Below are 14,676 nucleotides of genomic sequence, written 5' to 3'. Positions count from 1 at the left end.
GCACATATCTCAAAATGTTGATACACACAAATTAGTGAATTTATAATTCTGCTTTTATTCTATTATATTAATATCCTTATTGACAGTTTGATCAGGATCACATAAGGTGTAGCTTGTCTTGGCTAACTACTGTTGCTAGCTAGTTAGCAGTAGCATATACATCTCAGTGAATTCCTCTTTAAGTCAAAGCAACGCCTTTCTAGAAGCAAATGTTTTTGAAGTGCCTCAGGACACATATTTGCACAGTTATTTTTAAATTATTATTAAGATGAAAATGAAAAAAAAAACCTTTCATTTCAATTAGAAATCAATCTGACTCTGACTCTCTCATATTGTCTGTGGTCAAAGCAATATTTCTATGTGCACACTTGTGCTGTTGTATTTCAACTATTTTTACTTTTACAATATTTCACATCCTTTCACATCCAGCCTACAATGGTAATTGTATTTACATCTTAATGTAAATATGTAAGAAAAATTGTGTATGTTTCTGTTCCGTGTCCTGTGTACTGTTTGTTTGTATATTTGTCTTTTTGGCTGCTGTTACAACCAAATTTCCCCTTGTGGGACAATTAAAGGATTATTCTATTCTATTCTTCTAATTTGAATAAGAGCTAAATTATCACAACAGTGTTCTTTGCCCATTAAAATTTCTTTCTTGGCATTCTGCTCAGGGTTGAAACATAATTTCCCGTCTTGCTCCTCATATTCAAAATGGACATGAAAATTACCCGGCACTGAATATGTAATAGGGCTAGAAAGCTGAGCAGGGAATAAGCCAGGAACATGCCATCGGTGTAGCTGCCCACTGCTGAGGCGTTTAATCCTCTTGGCTACTTCAGTCTGACTTCCTGTCTACTTTTCAATAGTTTGAAACTCTGTCAAAGCAATGTGGCTCTCCCAGGCCAGTGCATCTTTATTATCATTACTCCTTTTCACTGAATAAATGTGTTTAGAAACAGTCGGTGGAAAAAGCTGGTACCTCTGTGGCTTTTACTCCTATTTAGTAGTGTAATACTCTGACAGGAGTATAATCAAAGGCAGGTGTCTTGGCAAGCTTGAATTAGTTGCATGTCAGTATATCAACTGCTGGGGTTTACTCAGCTGTTTCTCTAATGAAGCTTTGATTTAGTGGTCACACATGAGAAATATGCTTAGGGACTAACTGTATAAAAGGTAGCACCAATTAATGTCAGTTGATATTTCAATCACCGTAAGATTCATTCACATTTGAACTCCATGAATATGGAAATATTATCCTGACCTTCTTGTAACATAATTACTATTATTGTGATGTAAATGAGGTGGAAAGCACTCAAAGACAGCAGCATCTGGGTACTGGGGCACCGGATTTAATGTATTCTCATTAGAAACAATTTAATGCAGTTCAAAATTGTACACTGAGTTCACTGAGCAGAGTAAGTCACTTTGCAGCTGGTGGTGCTACCTGCATGAGTTGCAAACTTGGCTGATCATCAGTTTTTGGTCTTTGTTTTGTAATGGAAAAGGTTTGAGCCACGGCAATTAAATGTCTGTCAGATAGACTCAGAATTAATACCTCACACTCTCATTGCATTGCCTGGCTTGGGGTTCTGCCACTGGACTCACCTCACAGACATCTAGGTTGTCCTCTATGCCAGAAAGCTTATTCTAAACTGGAAATTCACTTGCAAACTCCCCAAACTCTTTGAGTTTGAATGAGGGAATGAGAAGAAAGACAAGTTCTTTAGCGCTTCATCCTTTTTGCGTGGTAGTTATGTATGTGTTCCTTCTTTGAGGAGGTCACTGATTATGTGCATATATTCTTGGAATTATTTGTTTGCATGTTTCTTTGACTTTCCAGGTTTCACCTTGACCTGTGTTAGAGCCCTGAAGGTGCTGTTCAATGGTTTCTTCTTTTCAGCTGCAGCAATGGCTGAAATGGTTTTACAAATGACAACTGAACCTTTCACCATCACTTGGCAGTGAAGGTGGGCTTTGCATTTTTATTCCAGTTCAAAGAAACTAGGCGAATGGGTGGGCAGTGTGAATATGTAATCAGCTCTGTTATAATACTCCCGACCCTCAAATCTGAACCCGACAGATGACGAACTCACTGAAATTTTGTGAAACATTCGGCTTTCCCATCACCGTGTTTTTGATTGCGCAAGAACAAGTTCTACGAGTGTCAAGCATAAAAAAAGAAGCAGGAGTAAAGATTAAAGGTTGTGCTATTAAGCCATACTTAGGTACAGACAACTCTTCAAATCTGTGTGGCATGTTCTCATCTTTAACATGCTAATGTTTGGCAATTATTTGCCATGTTCACTCACTGGAGTAGATCACGAGCTGAATTATTGAACAAGCTATAATTCTGAGCTGAAGTGCTAATAATTTATCCTAAGTAGGCATGAATGTCTGTTGGAAAGTTTATGGAAATTCATTCAATAGCTGTCAGGACATTTCACAAAGAGCCACATACTTGAACCTCAGGGCAGCACAAGATAAAAAAGACCAGTGATCATCAAAGCCATCTCGATTTATCCTCTGAGATTCATGCGCAAACTTTTAAGGCAATCCACCCTCAGAGAAATATCAGCACTATGCAGTCTGGAACAGAGGCACTATCACTGTAAGGCCACAATGCTTACATTGCTAAAGTCATATGCATTTTTTTCTTTTGGACAGAGTGTGATAGGGGAAAATAATTGTTGCACATACATACTTTCCATAATCTGATCTCAGTATTAGTTTTAGGTAATCTTTCACACCTGTGAGCCTGTATACTAGCTGAAGTAGCAGATGACCTGGAAAGGAGCAGAGGTTAATCACAGATATATGCAATATTCAGAAACACAAGACTTTCCTTCTCCTTACTTACTGCCCCCAGAACATCTGAGCAATAAGCAGTGTGAACTTCTCACATGGTTTGCAGTGCTGCATTTTAGTTTGCTTGAGTTTTGTTTTGTTTTTTTAGCATTAAAAGACACTGAAGAAAGGAAAGAGTTATAGCTTTGAGACACACTTTGTTTGATTCTGATTAGCTTATATTTATACTCCCATTTCCAAAAATATTTAGTTGCAGTTTCTAGTTAGAACACGTTGCAGGTAACAATCAAAAAAGAAAAGCAAGTCAGTTTGACAAGTCAGGCTAAAAAGGAATAGATCTGCATACTGAAGAACGTGAGCCTGAGTCCATAGTTTAAAACATTCTGTGGCAGACTGCCTATCTGGAGCACTGGGACATTTACCAGTGGCCAGAGGGTCATTTTAGCCTGACAAGAACAGCCAGCTGGAGCAGTGATAAAATAACAAGCAGGGATGAGCTGGTAGACATCTCAAAATTCACGCATCAGTTGTCATCCTCCTGCTTGTCCAGTTAGAACACTCTCTGCTTCCACCAGAATGTAATTTCATTCATCAAAAAAGATACAATAATGAAAGCTACAGATGGATTTGATGGATAATATTATTCTTACTTTTAGTAGCTCCATAGTTTAGCATTTTTCACATTCACTTAAGATGTGAAAGATCGCTATTTTGAGAAGATGCAAATCCCTTTAAGGTTGCTTCAGGAATGGCATCCAGTATAAAACCTGCCAACTCAAATATGCAGAGCTTTCTGAATAAGGGAGTTGCTGAAAAGACCTTTTTTTTTTCATTATTCAAGTTCCACCACAAGCGGAAAGCTTTCCAAATAAGTTTACAAATTAGACACAGAGCAACAAACAGTAGGGGGATTAAAATAAAATCTGTGTCTTCACATGCATTTGTGAAAACAATTGTGTGCCAGTCAGATTACAGCTAGAGTGCGTGCAGCTGATGAAATGCAGTCGGCAAACAGTGCCTCCGTGTTCCAGGGACATTCTCTCCTGGCACATTAAGCTCTTTCCAGCTCCATCACAGTGCATGGGAAATTACTGTGTGACTCCAGTGGTGGCATTATCACTTAACAAAATTGAGGGAGCTTTGACGGATCAGATATTTAGTGACATTACCTACAGTAAACATAAATTTCACACGGTTGTCACATTATTTGTTTTGAGCACATTTGGGTTCTGATAGTTTTCAGCGAGAGGAGACGAGGCCACCACATGCTGAGTGGTTTCAGAACGAAGCAATCAACACCTGTGATTGATGTCCTCGGTGTGATCGCAGCTCGCAGAGCTATCTGTGCCTGATTCATAAGGGTATCTTGGATGAGGCAGTTTCTTCAATGGCTGCTGGTAATAGATCAGAAGTGGTGGAGCTGTAGAGAATCGGGAACAAAAGAGCGTATATCGACGTAGCAATAATGCACCATCTCCAGCATCGTGTAATTATCATCTGTGTTTATTATTGACAAAGAAGGTTACAAAATACAAAACAAGCCATCAAACTGATAAAGCAGAGAAAAGCCACCTGCAGAAAGAAAAGTGCACAAAAAACCCCACACTGCATCAGATGGAAACTCATCAGGTAGCACTTCACAAAAGCCTGAGTTCATGCTGCAGACAGTGCACCGTGCAGAACAAAAAATCTCCATCGCAGCTGTTTGTCAAAGAAATATGTTTCAACCGAGAACAAAGGAAGAAATTGAAACTTGTACGAATAAGAGGTACTTTACGCTACAACTACTACAAACCACGGTCTTTTTCTTCCACTTTGGAGTTCAGCCCCCACCCGCTGTTGTGAAATGATGGTAAACACACTGATGGAACAATAGATCAAAATGAGCTATTATTTTTTTTAAAAATGAAAAATACAAATTCCATTTTGCTGCCACATGTTTGAAAACACAATACCAATTGAATTTCACATTGCACTGCACAAACAATTTCAAGCAACTTCACAATATTGACAGAAAAAAGCCTTTAGATTAACACAAAAAAGGCCCTTCTCACTGAGCTCCTTACTTATTTATCCCCTTGAGCCGTCTTCAGTTTACACACACTGTACATGTAGCTCAAAGAAACACTAGAAAATTCATCCTTTAATAGTGGGGTGTGAGCAATATACACAGTGTGGATTGCGCCAGCTCAAGTATGGCACGTCGTTGCGATCTATTTACACCTTCCATCATTGCTCTGTTGGGTTTTGCTGAGCGGATAAATCCCACAAAAGTGCTGCAATCTGCAGTTTCAGTGAATTACTGTCACGACTGTTACCAGACCCTTTAACAAACAGCCTCTCTTTCTGCACATCAGAGCTACACATTCTTCTCTTATCATTATGATACACCGGCCACTCACCCCCCCCCCCCCACCACGGGCTCTGATTCCACAGCTGTCATAGTCACAGTAGCCAACAGAAGACTTTAGTGTTTGTCACTGTTTAGTTTGAAATCCACAGAGAAATCGTTAGACATCAGTGGATTTTAAATTGAGAAAGCAAGATAAAGTTGTTCTCATATTTAGACCTATTTTTAAAAGGTCACATAATTCCACATCTGTGTTTTCCCTGTAGTGCTGTAGCAAGACTAAAATGTCATGTGCATTGGATTTATGTAAAATCCTGTACTAGCCTTCTAGTGGTACATTAGCAACGGAAAAAGAGTTTTGTATTTGCTTTTGTGTATGGTAGGGTTGGTAAAACGATATCCTATGGGGCTGCGTAATGCAGACAATATAAATATTTATCATGACAGAACATTTTAACGACTGAGAAATGAGAGGCTTTGATGTACAGGTGATACAGTGTATGCAGTCCAAGCACAGAAACAAAACAAAAGTCTAATATTGTACAGAACACTCAAAAATGTAAACATAAAAGAAAGTAAAATGTTACTTTACAGCAAAAGCACTTAGTTACATTACAGATAAACTTTATAAAATGCTTGATGATAAATAAAATGAAAACTTGAACCCAGGAATCTGCTGGGACGCATCTAAATGAACCTCATTTATAGGTTCACTGTAAACTCTTGAACACCTGCGCTAGCATCTAGTTGTCCACCCCACTGAAATAATTTATCTTTATTTTAGTGTGTTTAGTGTGTTGCTATTTCAACTATAGTCCAGTGTGACAGCATGTCATGGTAGAGGGTTCACATCCTCTTGGTCTACTCATGAATGTTGCCGTGTGCTGTGAATAAGATTAACAAAAGGAATAATACAACATGGGCACCTGCTCCATGCTAACACACACCTGGCCAGAGAATGAAATTATATCAAAATGTCATTAGACTGACAGAAAGTCATCAACCGAACTGTCGATGTAACAGAATACTACTATGATTAGTTGTCAGTGTGCAATGTGGTATGCTTATGGCATACTTGTGGTGATAAAAGTAATCGTCTGACTGTTACTAACCACTTTAGGTCAAAGGAAAATAAGAGCTCCATTCCCAGAACAGGGAGAGGAAGCTGGGCAGAGTCAAGCGAATAGAAAGTGATCGCTCAACAGTCACATCAGCCATAAATATGAAGAACAGTTGTACATAAACAAGGTCTCATCACACAGCCAGTTCCTAGGTTTGAATCCACTGTATGTTCTCGCTGTGCCTCTATGGAGTCACTGTGGGTACTCCTCTAGGACGTGTGTTGTGCTAACAGGTGATTCTAAATTACTCTTAGCTGTAAAGGTGAGCGTGGATGGTGGTCTGTCTCCGTGTGATTGCTTTGCAAGAGACTGGCAAACTTCCCAGGGTGCACCCTGCCTTTCACCATATGATAGCTAGGATAGGCGCCAGCTGCTTGCAAACCCAAGTTAACAAGCGGTTAAGAAAATGAAATGAAAATGAGTGAACGTCCATTTAGTATATACTTCTGTCTGAAGCTGACTATTTAAGTATTGTTTGATAATGAGGGAATGGACTAGGGATTAAGCTGTGTTTCAGGCACACTCTGGAGTTTCTCCTTTTTTTGTTCACTTGCAGTGAAAATGTTTAGCTGGCAAATTGAATTTAATTATGAAATGTTCGACCAAATGGGGACTCCCGGGGGAATATCTGATCTGCTCAACATCCACAGCAGTGTTTGCTAAATCTGTCTGTCTGCTGTTTTGTACTGGATGGAGCGAGAGCTGTTTGTTGAAAACAGCTGCCTGCTGTAGCTGAGAGTGGCACTATCAGACTAATGGGAACAAACAAAGAGTTAAGCGAGACAGCTAAATCATTTTAAACTTGCCGTAAAGGTCTCTAACGGCAAGGCTATTATCACAAAGACCTATGACATCCACTAATGAAATTTCCTTTTGAGTGTGACTACTACTTTAATGTCTTATTCAACAGTCTGGTTTTGTTTAGTGGGAGAAAGATGAGATGAGAAGGCACCCTACTTCCGACAAATTTGTCATACAGCTATACAGTAACTTATAACAAATCGGTGCCATGCAAGTTTATACTATAAAGCTTATGGTAAAGTTAATAGAAAAGGTGATTTTGTATTACATCATAGGGCTGAGGAGGATCACTTCCTGCATTAATAATTAAGACTTCCTATTTTATGATATTTTCTCTCTTCTTGCATTTCACACAAAAATGCAAGAAAGCCTACAGCACAGGGCAGCTCATCCTATTTGTCTTCTGGCAAATGTTGATGTCAAATAAAACAAACATTTACAAGAGGAAAAAATCTTGAGAAATAAAGCTGGAACCTGTATATTCAATACATGTCAGAATCAATACTGGAGCTGTCAGAATCTCTGATACCACCTTCAGGTGGAAAGGTTGTTTCTAGTCAGGCCTTGACATCCCTGCTCGACGGAGAAGGCTCTTCATATACCATCTTTTTGGCATTTGGCAGGATGCTGGCAGGTAGGTACTGAGCAGACGGTGTGTGGAGCTCATCCATAACTGTGGTGAAGTGGTCAGGACTTTCCCCGTTGGACGTTTCCTTGATGACACTGTAGGTGAGGGCCACGCTGTAGGAAGCAGGCTTCTCCATGCGCTGAGGGCCACAGTGACACAATTTCTTAAAAGCGGCACGAAACTTCTGAGACATGGCGTTGTAGATGATGGGGTTGATGGCACTGTTTAGGTAGATGCAGAGACGGCAGAAGAGCAGGAACCAGGTGTCCAGGTAGGGCTTGTCCAGGAAAGAGTTGACCACCACCAAGGTACGATAGGGCATCCAAAGTAAGGCGAACAGGATCACCACCACAGCGAGCATCTTTGTCACCTGGGAAAAAAATTCATTCATGTGTTAAAGAAGCTTTTTTTTTTTATTTAACTTTTATTTTTACAGGTAATCTCACTGAGATTCAATAACTCATTTACAAGACGAACCTGTTTCGGACAGCATAATAAAAAGTTTTTAAATGCTCATCAGGTGTAAATGAAGCCCAACACATTGCACTACTGCACAGGGTTGTTCAACAGCTTTTTACCCAGTAAGCTATGAGCCAGCATGCACAAAACCAACACCCTATCATGCATCGACATTGTCTTTACATGCAGCTGCGCCTTCCCCACAGTTAAATGAAAAAACATCTTTATGTGGTATATGAAATTTCACCCCTAACTTTTTTTTTGCTAATATTAGTTTTTGTCTGTAACTAACACTCTGCATAGTTTTGACTGTGATTCCTTTGGGATTTAATTTATTTAATGTATGCAACTCTGTAGTTCATCTACAAATTTGTTCTCAGTGTGGTCAGCCTATCAACATCCCTATTATACAGCTGCAGAACATCAAACACTTCTGCTTCTCATTGGAAACATTCAGCTGGTGAAGTGGCTTTTCCTGTGAAACAGCCTATTTGTTTCAGATGTCAGAGCACAGTACAATGTGTTAAAAATACCTCTACACAAAACAACAACAACAACAAAACAAATCCTTATTAGTGACCACAGGTGTCACCAACTGACCAGATAATCTAAGTTGTTTTTTTTTTAATTTCAAGGTTCATGTGAAGGCACTGGGATAATTTGAAAATTGGTGGTGTTGCCAAATTGAATAGGCAAAATGTAAAATTCTAAAGAAAAAAAAAGGTAAAATCAAATCCTGAGGCGGGGATAAGCAGTTTACCTCCTGACCTTATGAACCTTTGTTCTCCCGCCTTTAAGCCACCTCCACCCAGCCACTGTGTTGGTTATTTAATCTCTTTACAATGGGTACAGCCTGAAATGGCAAACAAAAAGCTCAACATGTGCTTTCATGGCACAAAAAATGTCCTTAAAAACAGCACGCCATGATTTAAAAACTCATGACAAAACTTCTGACCAGGGTTCAAAGATTTAAAACTGCAGCATATATGGGGTCATCATTCACCTGCTCCCACATGGTGGAGCGTTACTACAATATTTAAAGACAACAATATTGAGCTCAGAAGAGGAAAGCTGCCCCACACTAAATTTCAAAAAACCTTGTTTTAAAAAATTTTAAACTTGTCACGACCATTTATTTATATCAGTATCAATATGAGCTGATAACAGCTAAGCAAACAGCTGGTGGTTCAGCTGATACACTTCTGTGTTTCCCACTTGCAAATCTCATATACAACGTGACCCACCTCCAGCTCAGCTCCTCATTTTTATGCTGTGTCTGACTTCATCAATGTCATGCCATTGATGCCTGCTCGGATCTGTGTTCTTAGGGGTCATGCTGCACCTCTCAGCCTAAAGCTTTTCACGCATGCAAATGCAAAGGCAGGAAGGTGCCAGCGCTGAGCCTTACTGTCAAACATGGATTACTGTGGACAGTAATAAGAGTTTCCTTTGACCATAGTGGTTATGAACAAAATTTGAATGTCAGAGCTGAGTAAATGTGTCCAAGTTATCAAGTGGGTGTTTTCTTCGACTTTTCCAGTTTGGTGATTGGAAATTCTGAGTCCCTATCAAATACAGAACTCTGCTTTTGTCTTTAGACCTTTGTGCTCAACTTTGATCATCTGGAACCAGCAAACCAAGACACTGTCACAACCTTTGGACATTTTCATGAAAAGGTTGCCCAAAATGGTCTAACTTATAATACAGCATGCTATAGTACCAGAAAATCACCTGTTTCAAGCCAAAAACTCTTCTTCGTTCACCTGATTGCACTTGTATATACTAGGGGTATAATTTGAATTGAGAACTTTGTTGATCGTAAAAGCTGTGAAAATGCCAGCAGGTCTGCTCGAACATTGCAACAAATAACATGGCTACACATACACCGAGGCGTGGATTGACCTTTTTACTGCTGCACTGGGGTTTTGCCAATTATTTATCTGGTAAGTGTTTTAGGGTGGAGTCACTCGCATTGTACAAAAATCACCTGAATTAGCAGCACACACCAGATGGGTGTACTGTGAAGCAAGCTTATTAGGTTTACATGTACAGTGTGTTCCTATATGTCACCCGAGGATAATGACATCAGAAAAAACAAAAGTGAAAATGGGTCCTTTTTACAGCGGATTTATACAAAATTTGGGTGTGCTACATAAGCACACCCCTCAGGGACTGGATAGTTTTTACCATGATTCTAACATGGGAAAGAGGGACAAGTATACTGCTGATCAGCTTGTTGCTCAATTGGTGCATCACTTAATCAAAGCAACATTGATGCTACACATCAGTGGCTCATACCAAACTATCCAGTTAAAAAAATGAAAAGATTTGATGAGATAAAAATCTTTCCAGCTTGAAAGTCTCTCGTCAATATTAGTGACCTATTTGAACACCTATTTAATGTTTATATAATTTATTAAGTAACTGGATCAAATCGTTAATCACAACTTTACAAAGATTGGATTTATTAATTTAGTTGCCGGGTAAAAATCTTGATGTTTAAACGTGCATGTAATCAACCCGTATCCATATTCATGACATGTTGTCTCAGCTGCAGTGAGGTGAGTCTAATTGACTTGGATAGGGGCAGAGCAAGTGCCATCAGCAAGTGGAGTGCCTAATCTTAGCTGCTGTTGACATTTAGGTAACTCGGTAAGGTATGTGGTAGGAGGGAGGGGTTGTTGGTTGTGTCTGTGTTGAGTTGTGAATGCTGACGATAACAAGCAAATCTGGCTGTGCTTTGGCAGAAATGTGTTAGAATAAAAACCCCACTGATGGAGAAAAGGACTAAAAGTCTATTTGAGTTAGGGTTAACTGATCTGACTACCCAGCAGAGCATGGAGCTCCCTCAGGGTTACCACACCCCCTTGTCATTCCAGGAAGGCTTCTTCCCCTGATCTGATAAACAAACATCTCTCCCTGCAGCCTACCTAGGTGTCTGGCATGGTGTCCTTACCTTTAGAGGATTCAGTTTTATTCATAAAACTGTTTTTAAAATGTTAAAAAGAAAAAACTAAACAGAAGATAGATAGTGAAATTGTTTTAGACTGTTTAGCAGTACTGCATGTGGCCGTGTGTTTAACAAAAGACATAGATAAGATAAGATAATTCATTTTTTGGCCTATATTTAGGATGGACTATCTCAAAATTTCTGCTTCTTATTCAGTCCTAAGCTATAGAATCTCCTCTGTTCCACGAAGAAAGAAAGAAAGAAAGAAAGAAAGAAAGAAAGAAAGAAAGAAAGAAAGAAAGAAAGAAAGAAAGAAAGAAAGAAAGAAAGAAAGGGAAATGAACTGGCTGGTTTTACACTCCACCAGGCTCAGTTACCAGTACTTTAGGAACTAAAGATTAATGGAAAGTTTTCAGAATAAAATAAGATTAACAGAAGCTGCGTTTAGGTATATGAATTTGTCCTAAACCCCTCCATAAACCCCCTTACTAAGACAGGCCCTCCCTGTTGTGCTAGAGGGACAGTATAGTTTAGGCATTTGCATGGTCTGCTTGGGTCCGAGTGAAAATTCGTCAGGAGAGGGTGAGGTCTCACCCTGCAGACGTGTCTGAAACGCAACAATCCACCAACTACTCATGCACCGTGACTGCAGACACGTGTGTGCCTGCAATGTCGGCCTGAAATACAACCATTAAGAATGTAGCCCCGCCTCTGATATGGGTGCAGCATTGATGGAATTGCAGTTGAGGATTTTTGAGATTTTTTTGTTTTTTGCAGGATTTTTAAAATTTTACCCCCTCACACGGAGATAAGGACGAGAAGACATAGTCTAATTTCTCTCAATGTCTGTAATCCACGAAGCTGTGGATCTTTCACTAAAGAAACGGCTTTTTAAAAAGCGTTCTTTCTTTTTAAAGAAACGCTTATAAGCCAAGGAACCCAGGTTGGGTGTTCTCATTCTGTTTCATGCGGTACAAAATCTTCCAAATCCCAAACAGACAGGTTTTTTCCTGTCACCATAAACTTAGACTAGCATAACTGAACGCAGGGCTACATTTCATTGTCAGAATATCTATCTGGATTTAAAAAGAAGAAGAAAAAGCAGAGAAGCAGAATAAATCTGCTGGAAATGAAACATTTAACTTGTTTTTAATTGGAACGAAATACAGTCCCTCCGCAACCCAACTCACGCAGAAAAGTGCTACGGGGATGATGGTGACGATAATGAGCTACCTGTCTGCGGGAGGCAGCCGTGGTGCTGCTGGAGGAGCTGGTGCTAATCATCCTCCCTCCCTGAGTCGTCTCCTTCTTCCACTTCTTGGTGCTGTCCTTCGGATCCGAAGGCAGTGGATTGATGAAAAGTATCCTGGCGATCAGTCCGTACAGAACCGTGGCCAGCATGAGAGGGAGCACGTAAAACACCGTGAAATCCGTGAAGTAGATGGGCAGGTAGTGACTCCTGGACACCTTGTAGGCGCAGGTGAGCAGCACCACGTTGTCATAGATCAACTTTTTAGTGTCTGACAGAAAGAGCCACATGATGCAGTAAACAGAGGTGAGCGCCCACACCAGCATGATGATTTTCTTAGCCCTGGATAGAGTGCACAAGAATTGCGCTTTAATAGGGTGGCAGATGGCGATGTAGCGCTCCACTGTGAAGGCGGTTATGGAGCAGGAGGACGCGTTTATCCCCAGGTACTGGAAATAAGTGATGCCCAAGCAGCCCGCGTAGCCGTACACCCACTGCCCGTGCAAGGCGTCGGTGATGTTGGGCAGCCCGGCGGCCGTAAGGACCATTAGGTCAGCCGCCGCCAGGCTCACAAGGTAACAGTTAGTGGGAGTCCGCATGTGTTTGGTGGTCAGGACTACCAGTATGACCATCACATTCCCCACGATCCCAACCCCACATATTAGAGTCACCAAAAACACGCTGGCCACCTTGTATTCAAATGAATAGTCAGTCCACACTCCAAGGGTCTGGTTGTCGTGCACCGAAGTGTCATTTTCCACAGTCATGTTATCCATGGTGAGATTTTTCATGACAAGAGGAAGCTGTCGCTCTTTGGAGTTTTAAGAAAATTACACCGAGCTTTCAGAAACATGCATTACACAGTGAAAAATCTCTGCAGGGCCACAGTACGAACTGTATCCACCAAGAGCCCCTTTCTATAAATCCTTTAAAAACTTAATTTCATCCGCACAGGATCCAGTCAAATTGTCTGTTCTTCTCAGCGAAATCCATTCCACTTTGTGATATCGAAAAGCCATCAAATCAAACTCCAGCGCGCTTTTCCCTTCACACATCATAAAGAGGTCTGAAGTTTGCAGCCAGAGGAGAGGAGGTGCTGCAGGCTCCACGCTTCGCTCTCGTCTCACCGCTCACACAGTCATGACTGGGAGCTTCCTGCAGAGCATCTCTGCTCCTTCCAGCCCAGTGAAGTCACAGGCTGACGCACCGGAGCCACGAACATTTTTTTTTCAAACCAGGGACTCCCGTGGGGCCGTTCTAAAAATACATGCTAATTTTGAAAGTAATATTCCAAGAAAAAGTAAAACTAAGACAAAAGTTCTAATAAGAGGGAAAACCAATAAAGGTTTTAGAGTGATTTCCAGTTAAACTCGGATTTTGCTTTACTAGATCAGTTTCATCATCACCTCCACAATAAGTGTTCTGCTGTGTATGTGACGCAGTTATTTTTTGTTTTGTTTTTTAATTTGTTTTAATTATGCTATTTTAACATATCCAGAGTTTTAACCTGAGAGAAAAATCCCCATATTCTTAAGCCTAATTAATTATTCCCATCTATGTTGAACCTAATGTGGCAAACTTAGGCCCATCACACACACAAATCTCATGTAAATTTTCTTTTATATTTTTTATTCTTTATAGCCCAGAAGCCAATGATGCTTTTTCATCTTTGTTTAATGTATTTTCTGTTTATTATATGTTTGTACCGCTGATTAGCTAACAGCCAATCAATGCTCTCGCATATGAACAAATCATAGTGAAGAGTCAGATTTTTTTTTTAAATAAAACACCTCATTCACGGGATACATTGAACTGAAATGTATTTATTATATCTAATAATAATAAAGATCAAGTTGTGTTAGGCACTCATTTGCTAGAGTTATTTATGCCGTCATATCTAATTGTAATATTATTGTACTGTGTTATAATTATGTACTCCTTAAAATGCATATAATAAAGAAAGTTAAACAAGTGAACAGATAACCCTGACTGTTAATGATTAGGAGGAAAGCACACTTATAAGCCATTAATACATTAATACTCTAAAGCCTTGTTTCTTTCATAAATAGCTCCTTTTCACCTTTAAACTCCCATTTTACACTGTAAGTGTTCTATATTGAATCAACCAGCAATTGCATAAAAATGAAAAGAAAACCGGCAAATTTACTGTAATTAACAAATTGATTTCATTATTTCAGTGAGAAATGTGTCATTTTTGCATTTCACAATATTTTAATGCTTCTGCTAAGCCTTGTACAGAAACGTTGGAGGTTTTACATATTAAATATAAGTTTGCCAGGGACTTTATTG

The 14,676-nt window shown here is 39.8% G+C and overlaps 1 protein-coding gene across 1 annotated transcript; it reads right to left on the bottom strand.

Annotated features, from left to right (window-relative positions):
- Nucleotides 1-4,293: 4,293 nt before the first annotated feature.
- On the bottom strand, nt 4,294-13,545 carry trhra (thyrotropin-releasing hormone receptor a). The gene is made up of 2 exons (XM_026185947.2): nt 12,351-13,545; nt 4,294-8,078 (listed from the first exon to the last, which is right to left on the bottom strand). The coding sequence occupies exons 1-2, from the start codon at nt 13,155-13,157 to the stop codon at nt 7,638-7,640; spliced, it is 1,248 nt and encodes a 415-aa protein (XP_026041732.2). The 5' UTR covers nt 13,158-13,545; the 3' UTR covers nt 4,294-7,637.
- Between the last annotated feature and the right edge of the window lie 1,131 nt (nt 13,546-14,676).

Source organism: Astatotilapia calliptera, chromosome 11 (genome assembly GCF_964374335.1).
Source record: "Astatotilapia calliptera chromosome 11, fAstCal68.1, whole genome shotgun sequence".
NCBI lineage: Eukaryota > Metazoa > Chordata > Actinopteri > Cichliformes > Cichlidae > Astatotilapia > Astatotilapia calliptera.
The sequence above is the reverse complement of the archived record's forward strand: the minus strand, read 5'-3'. Positions and strand labels throughout refer to the sequence as shown.

Excerpts from the sequence above, each read along its gene's own strand:
- trhra (XM_026185947.2), bottom strand. The coding sequence starts at position 13,157 with ATGAAAAATCTCACCATGGATAACATGACTGTGGAAAATGACACTTCG. Across the intron at positions 8,079-12,350 it reads CGGCTGCCTCCCGCAGACAG|GTGACAAAGATGCTCGCTGT; the intron begins GTAGCTCATTAT and ends TTTTTTTCCCAG.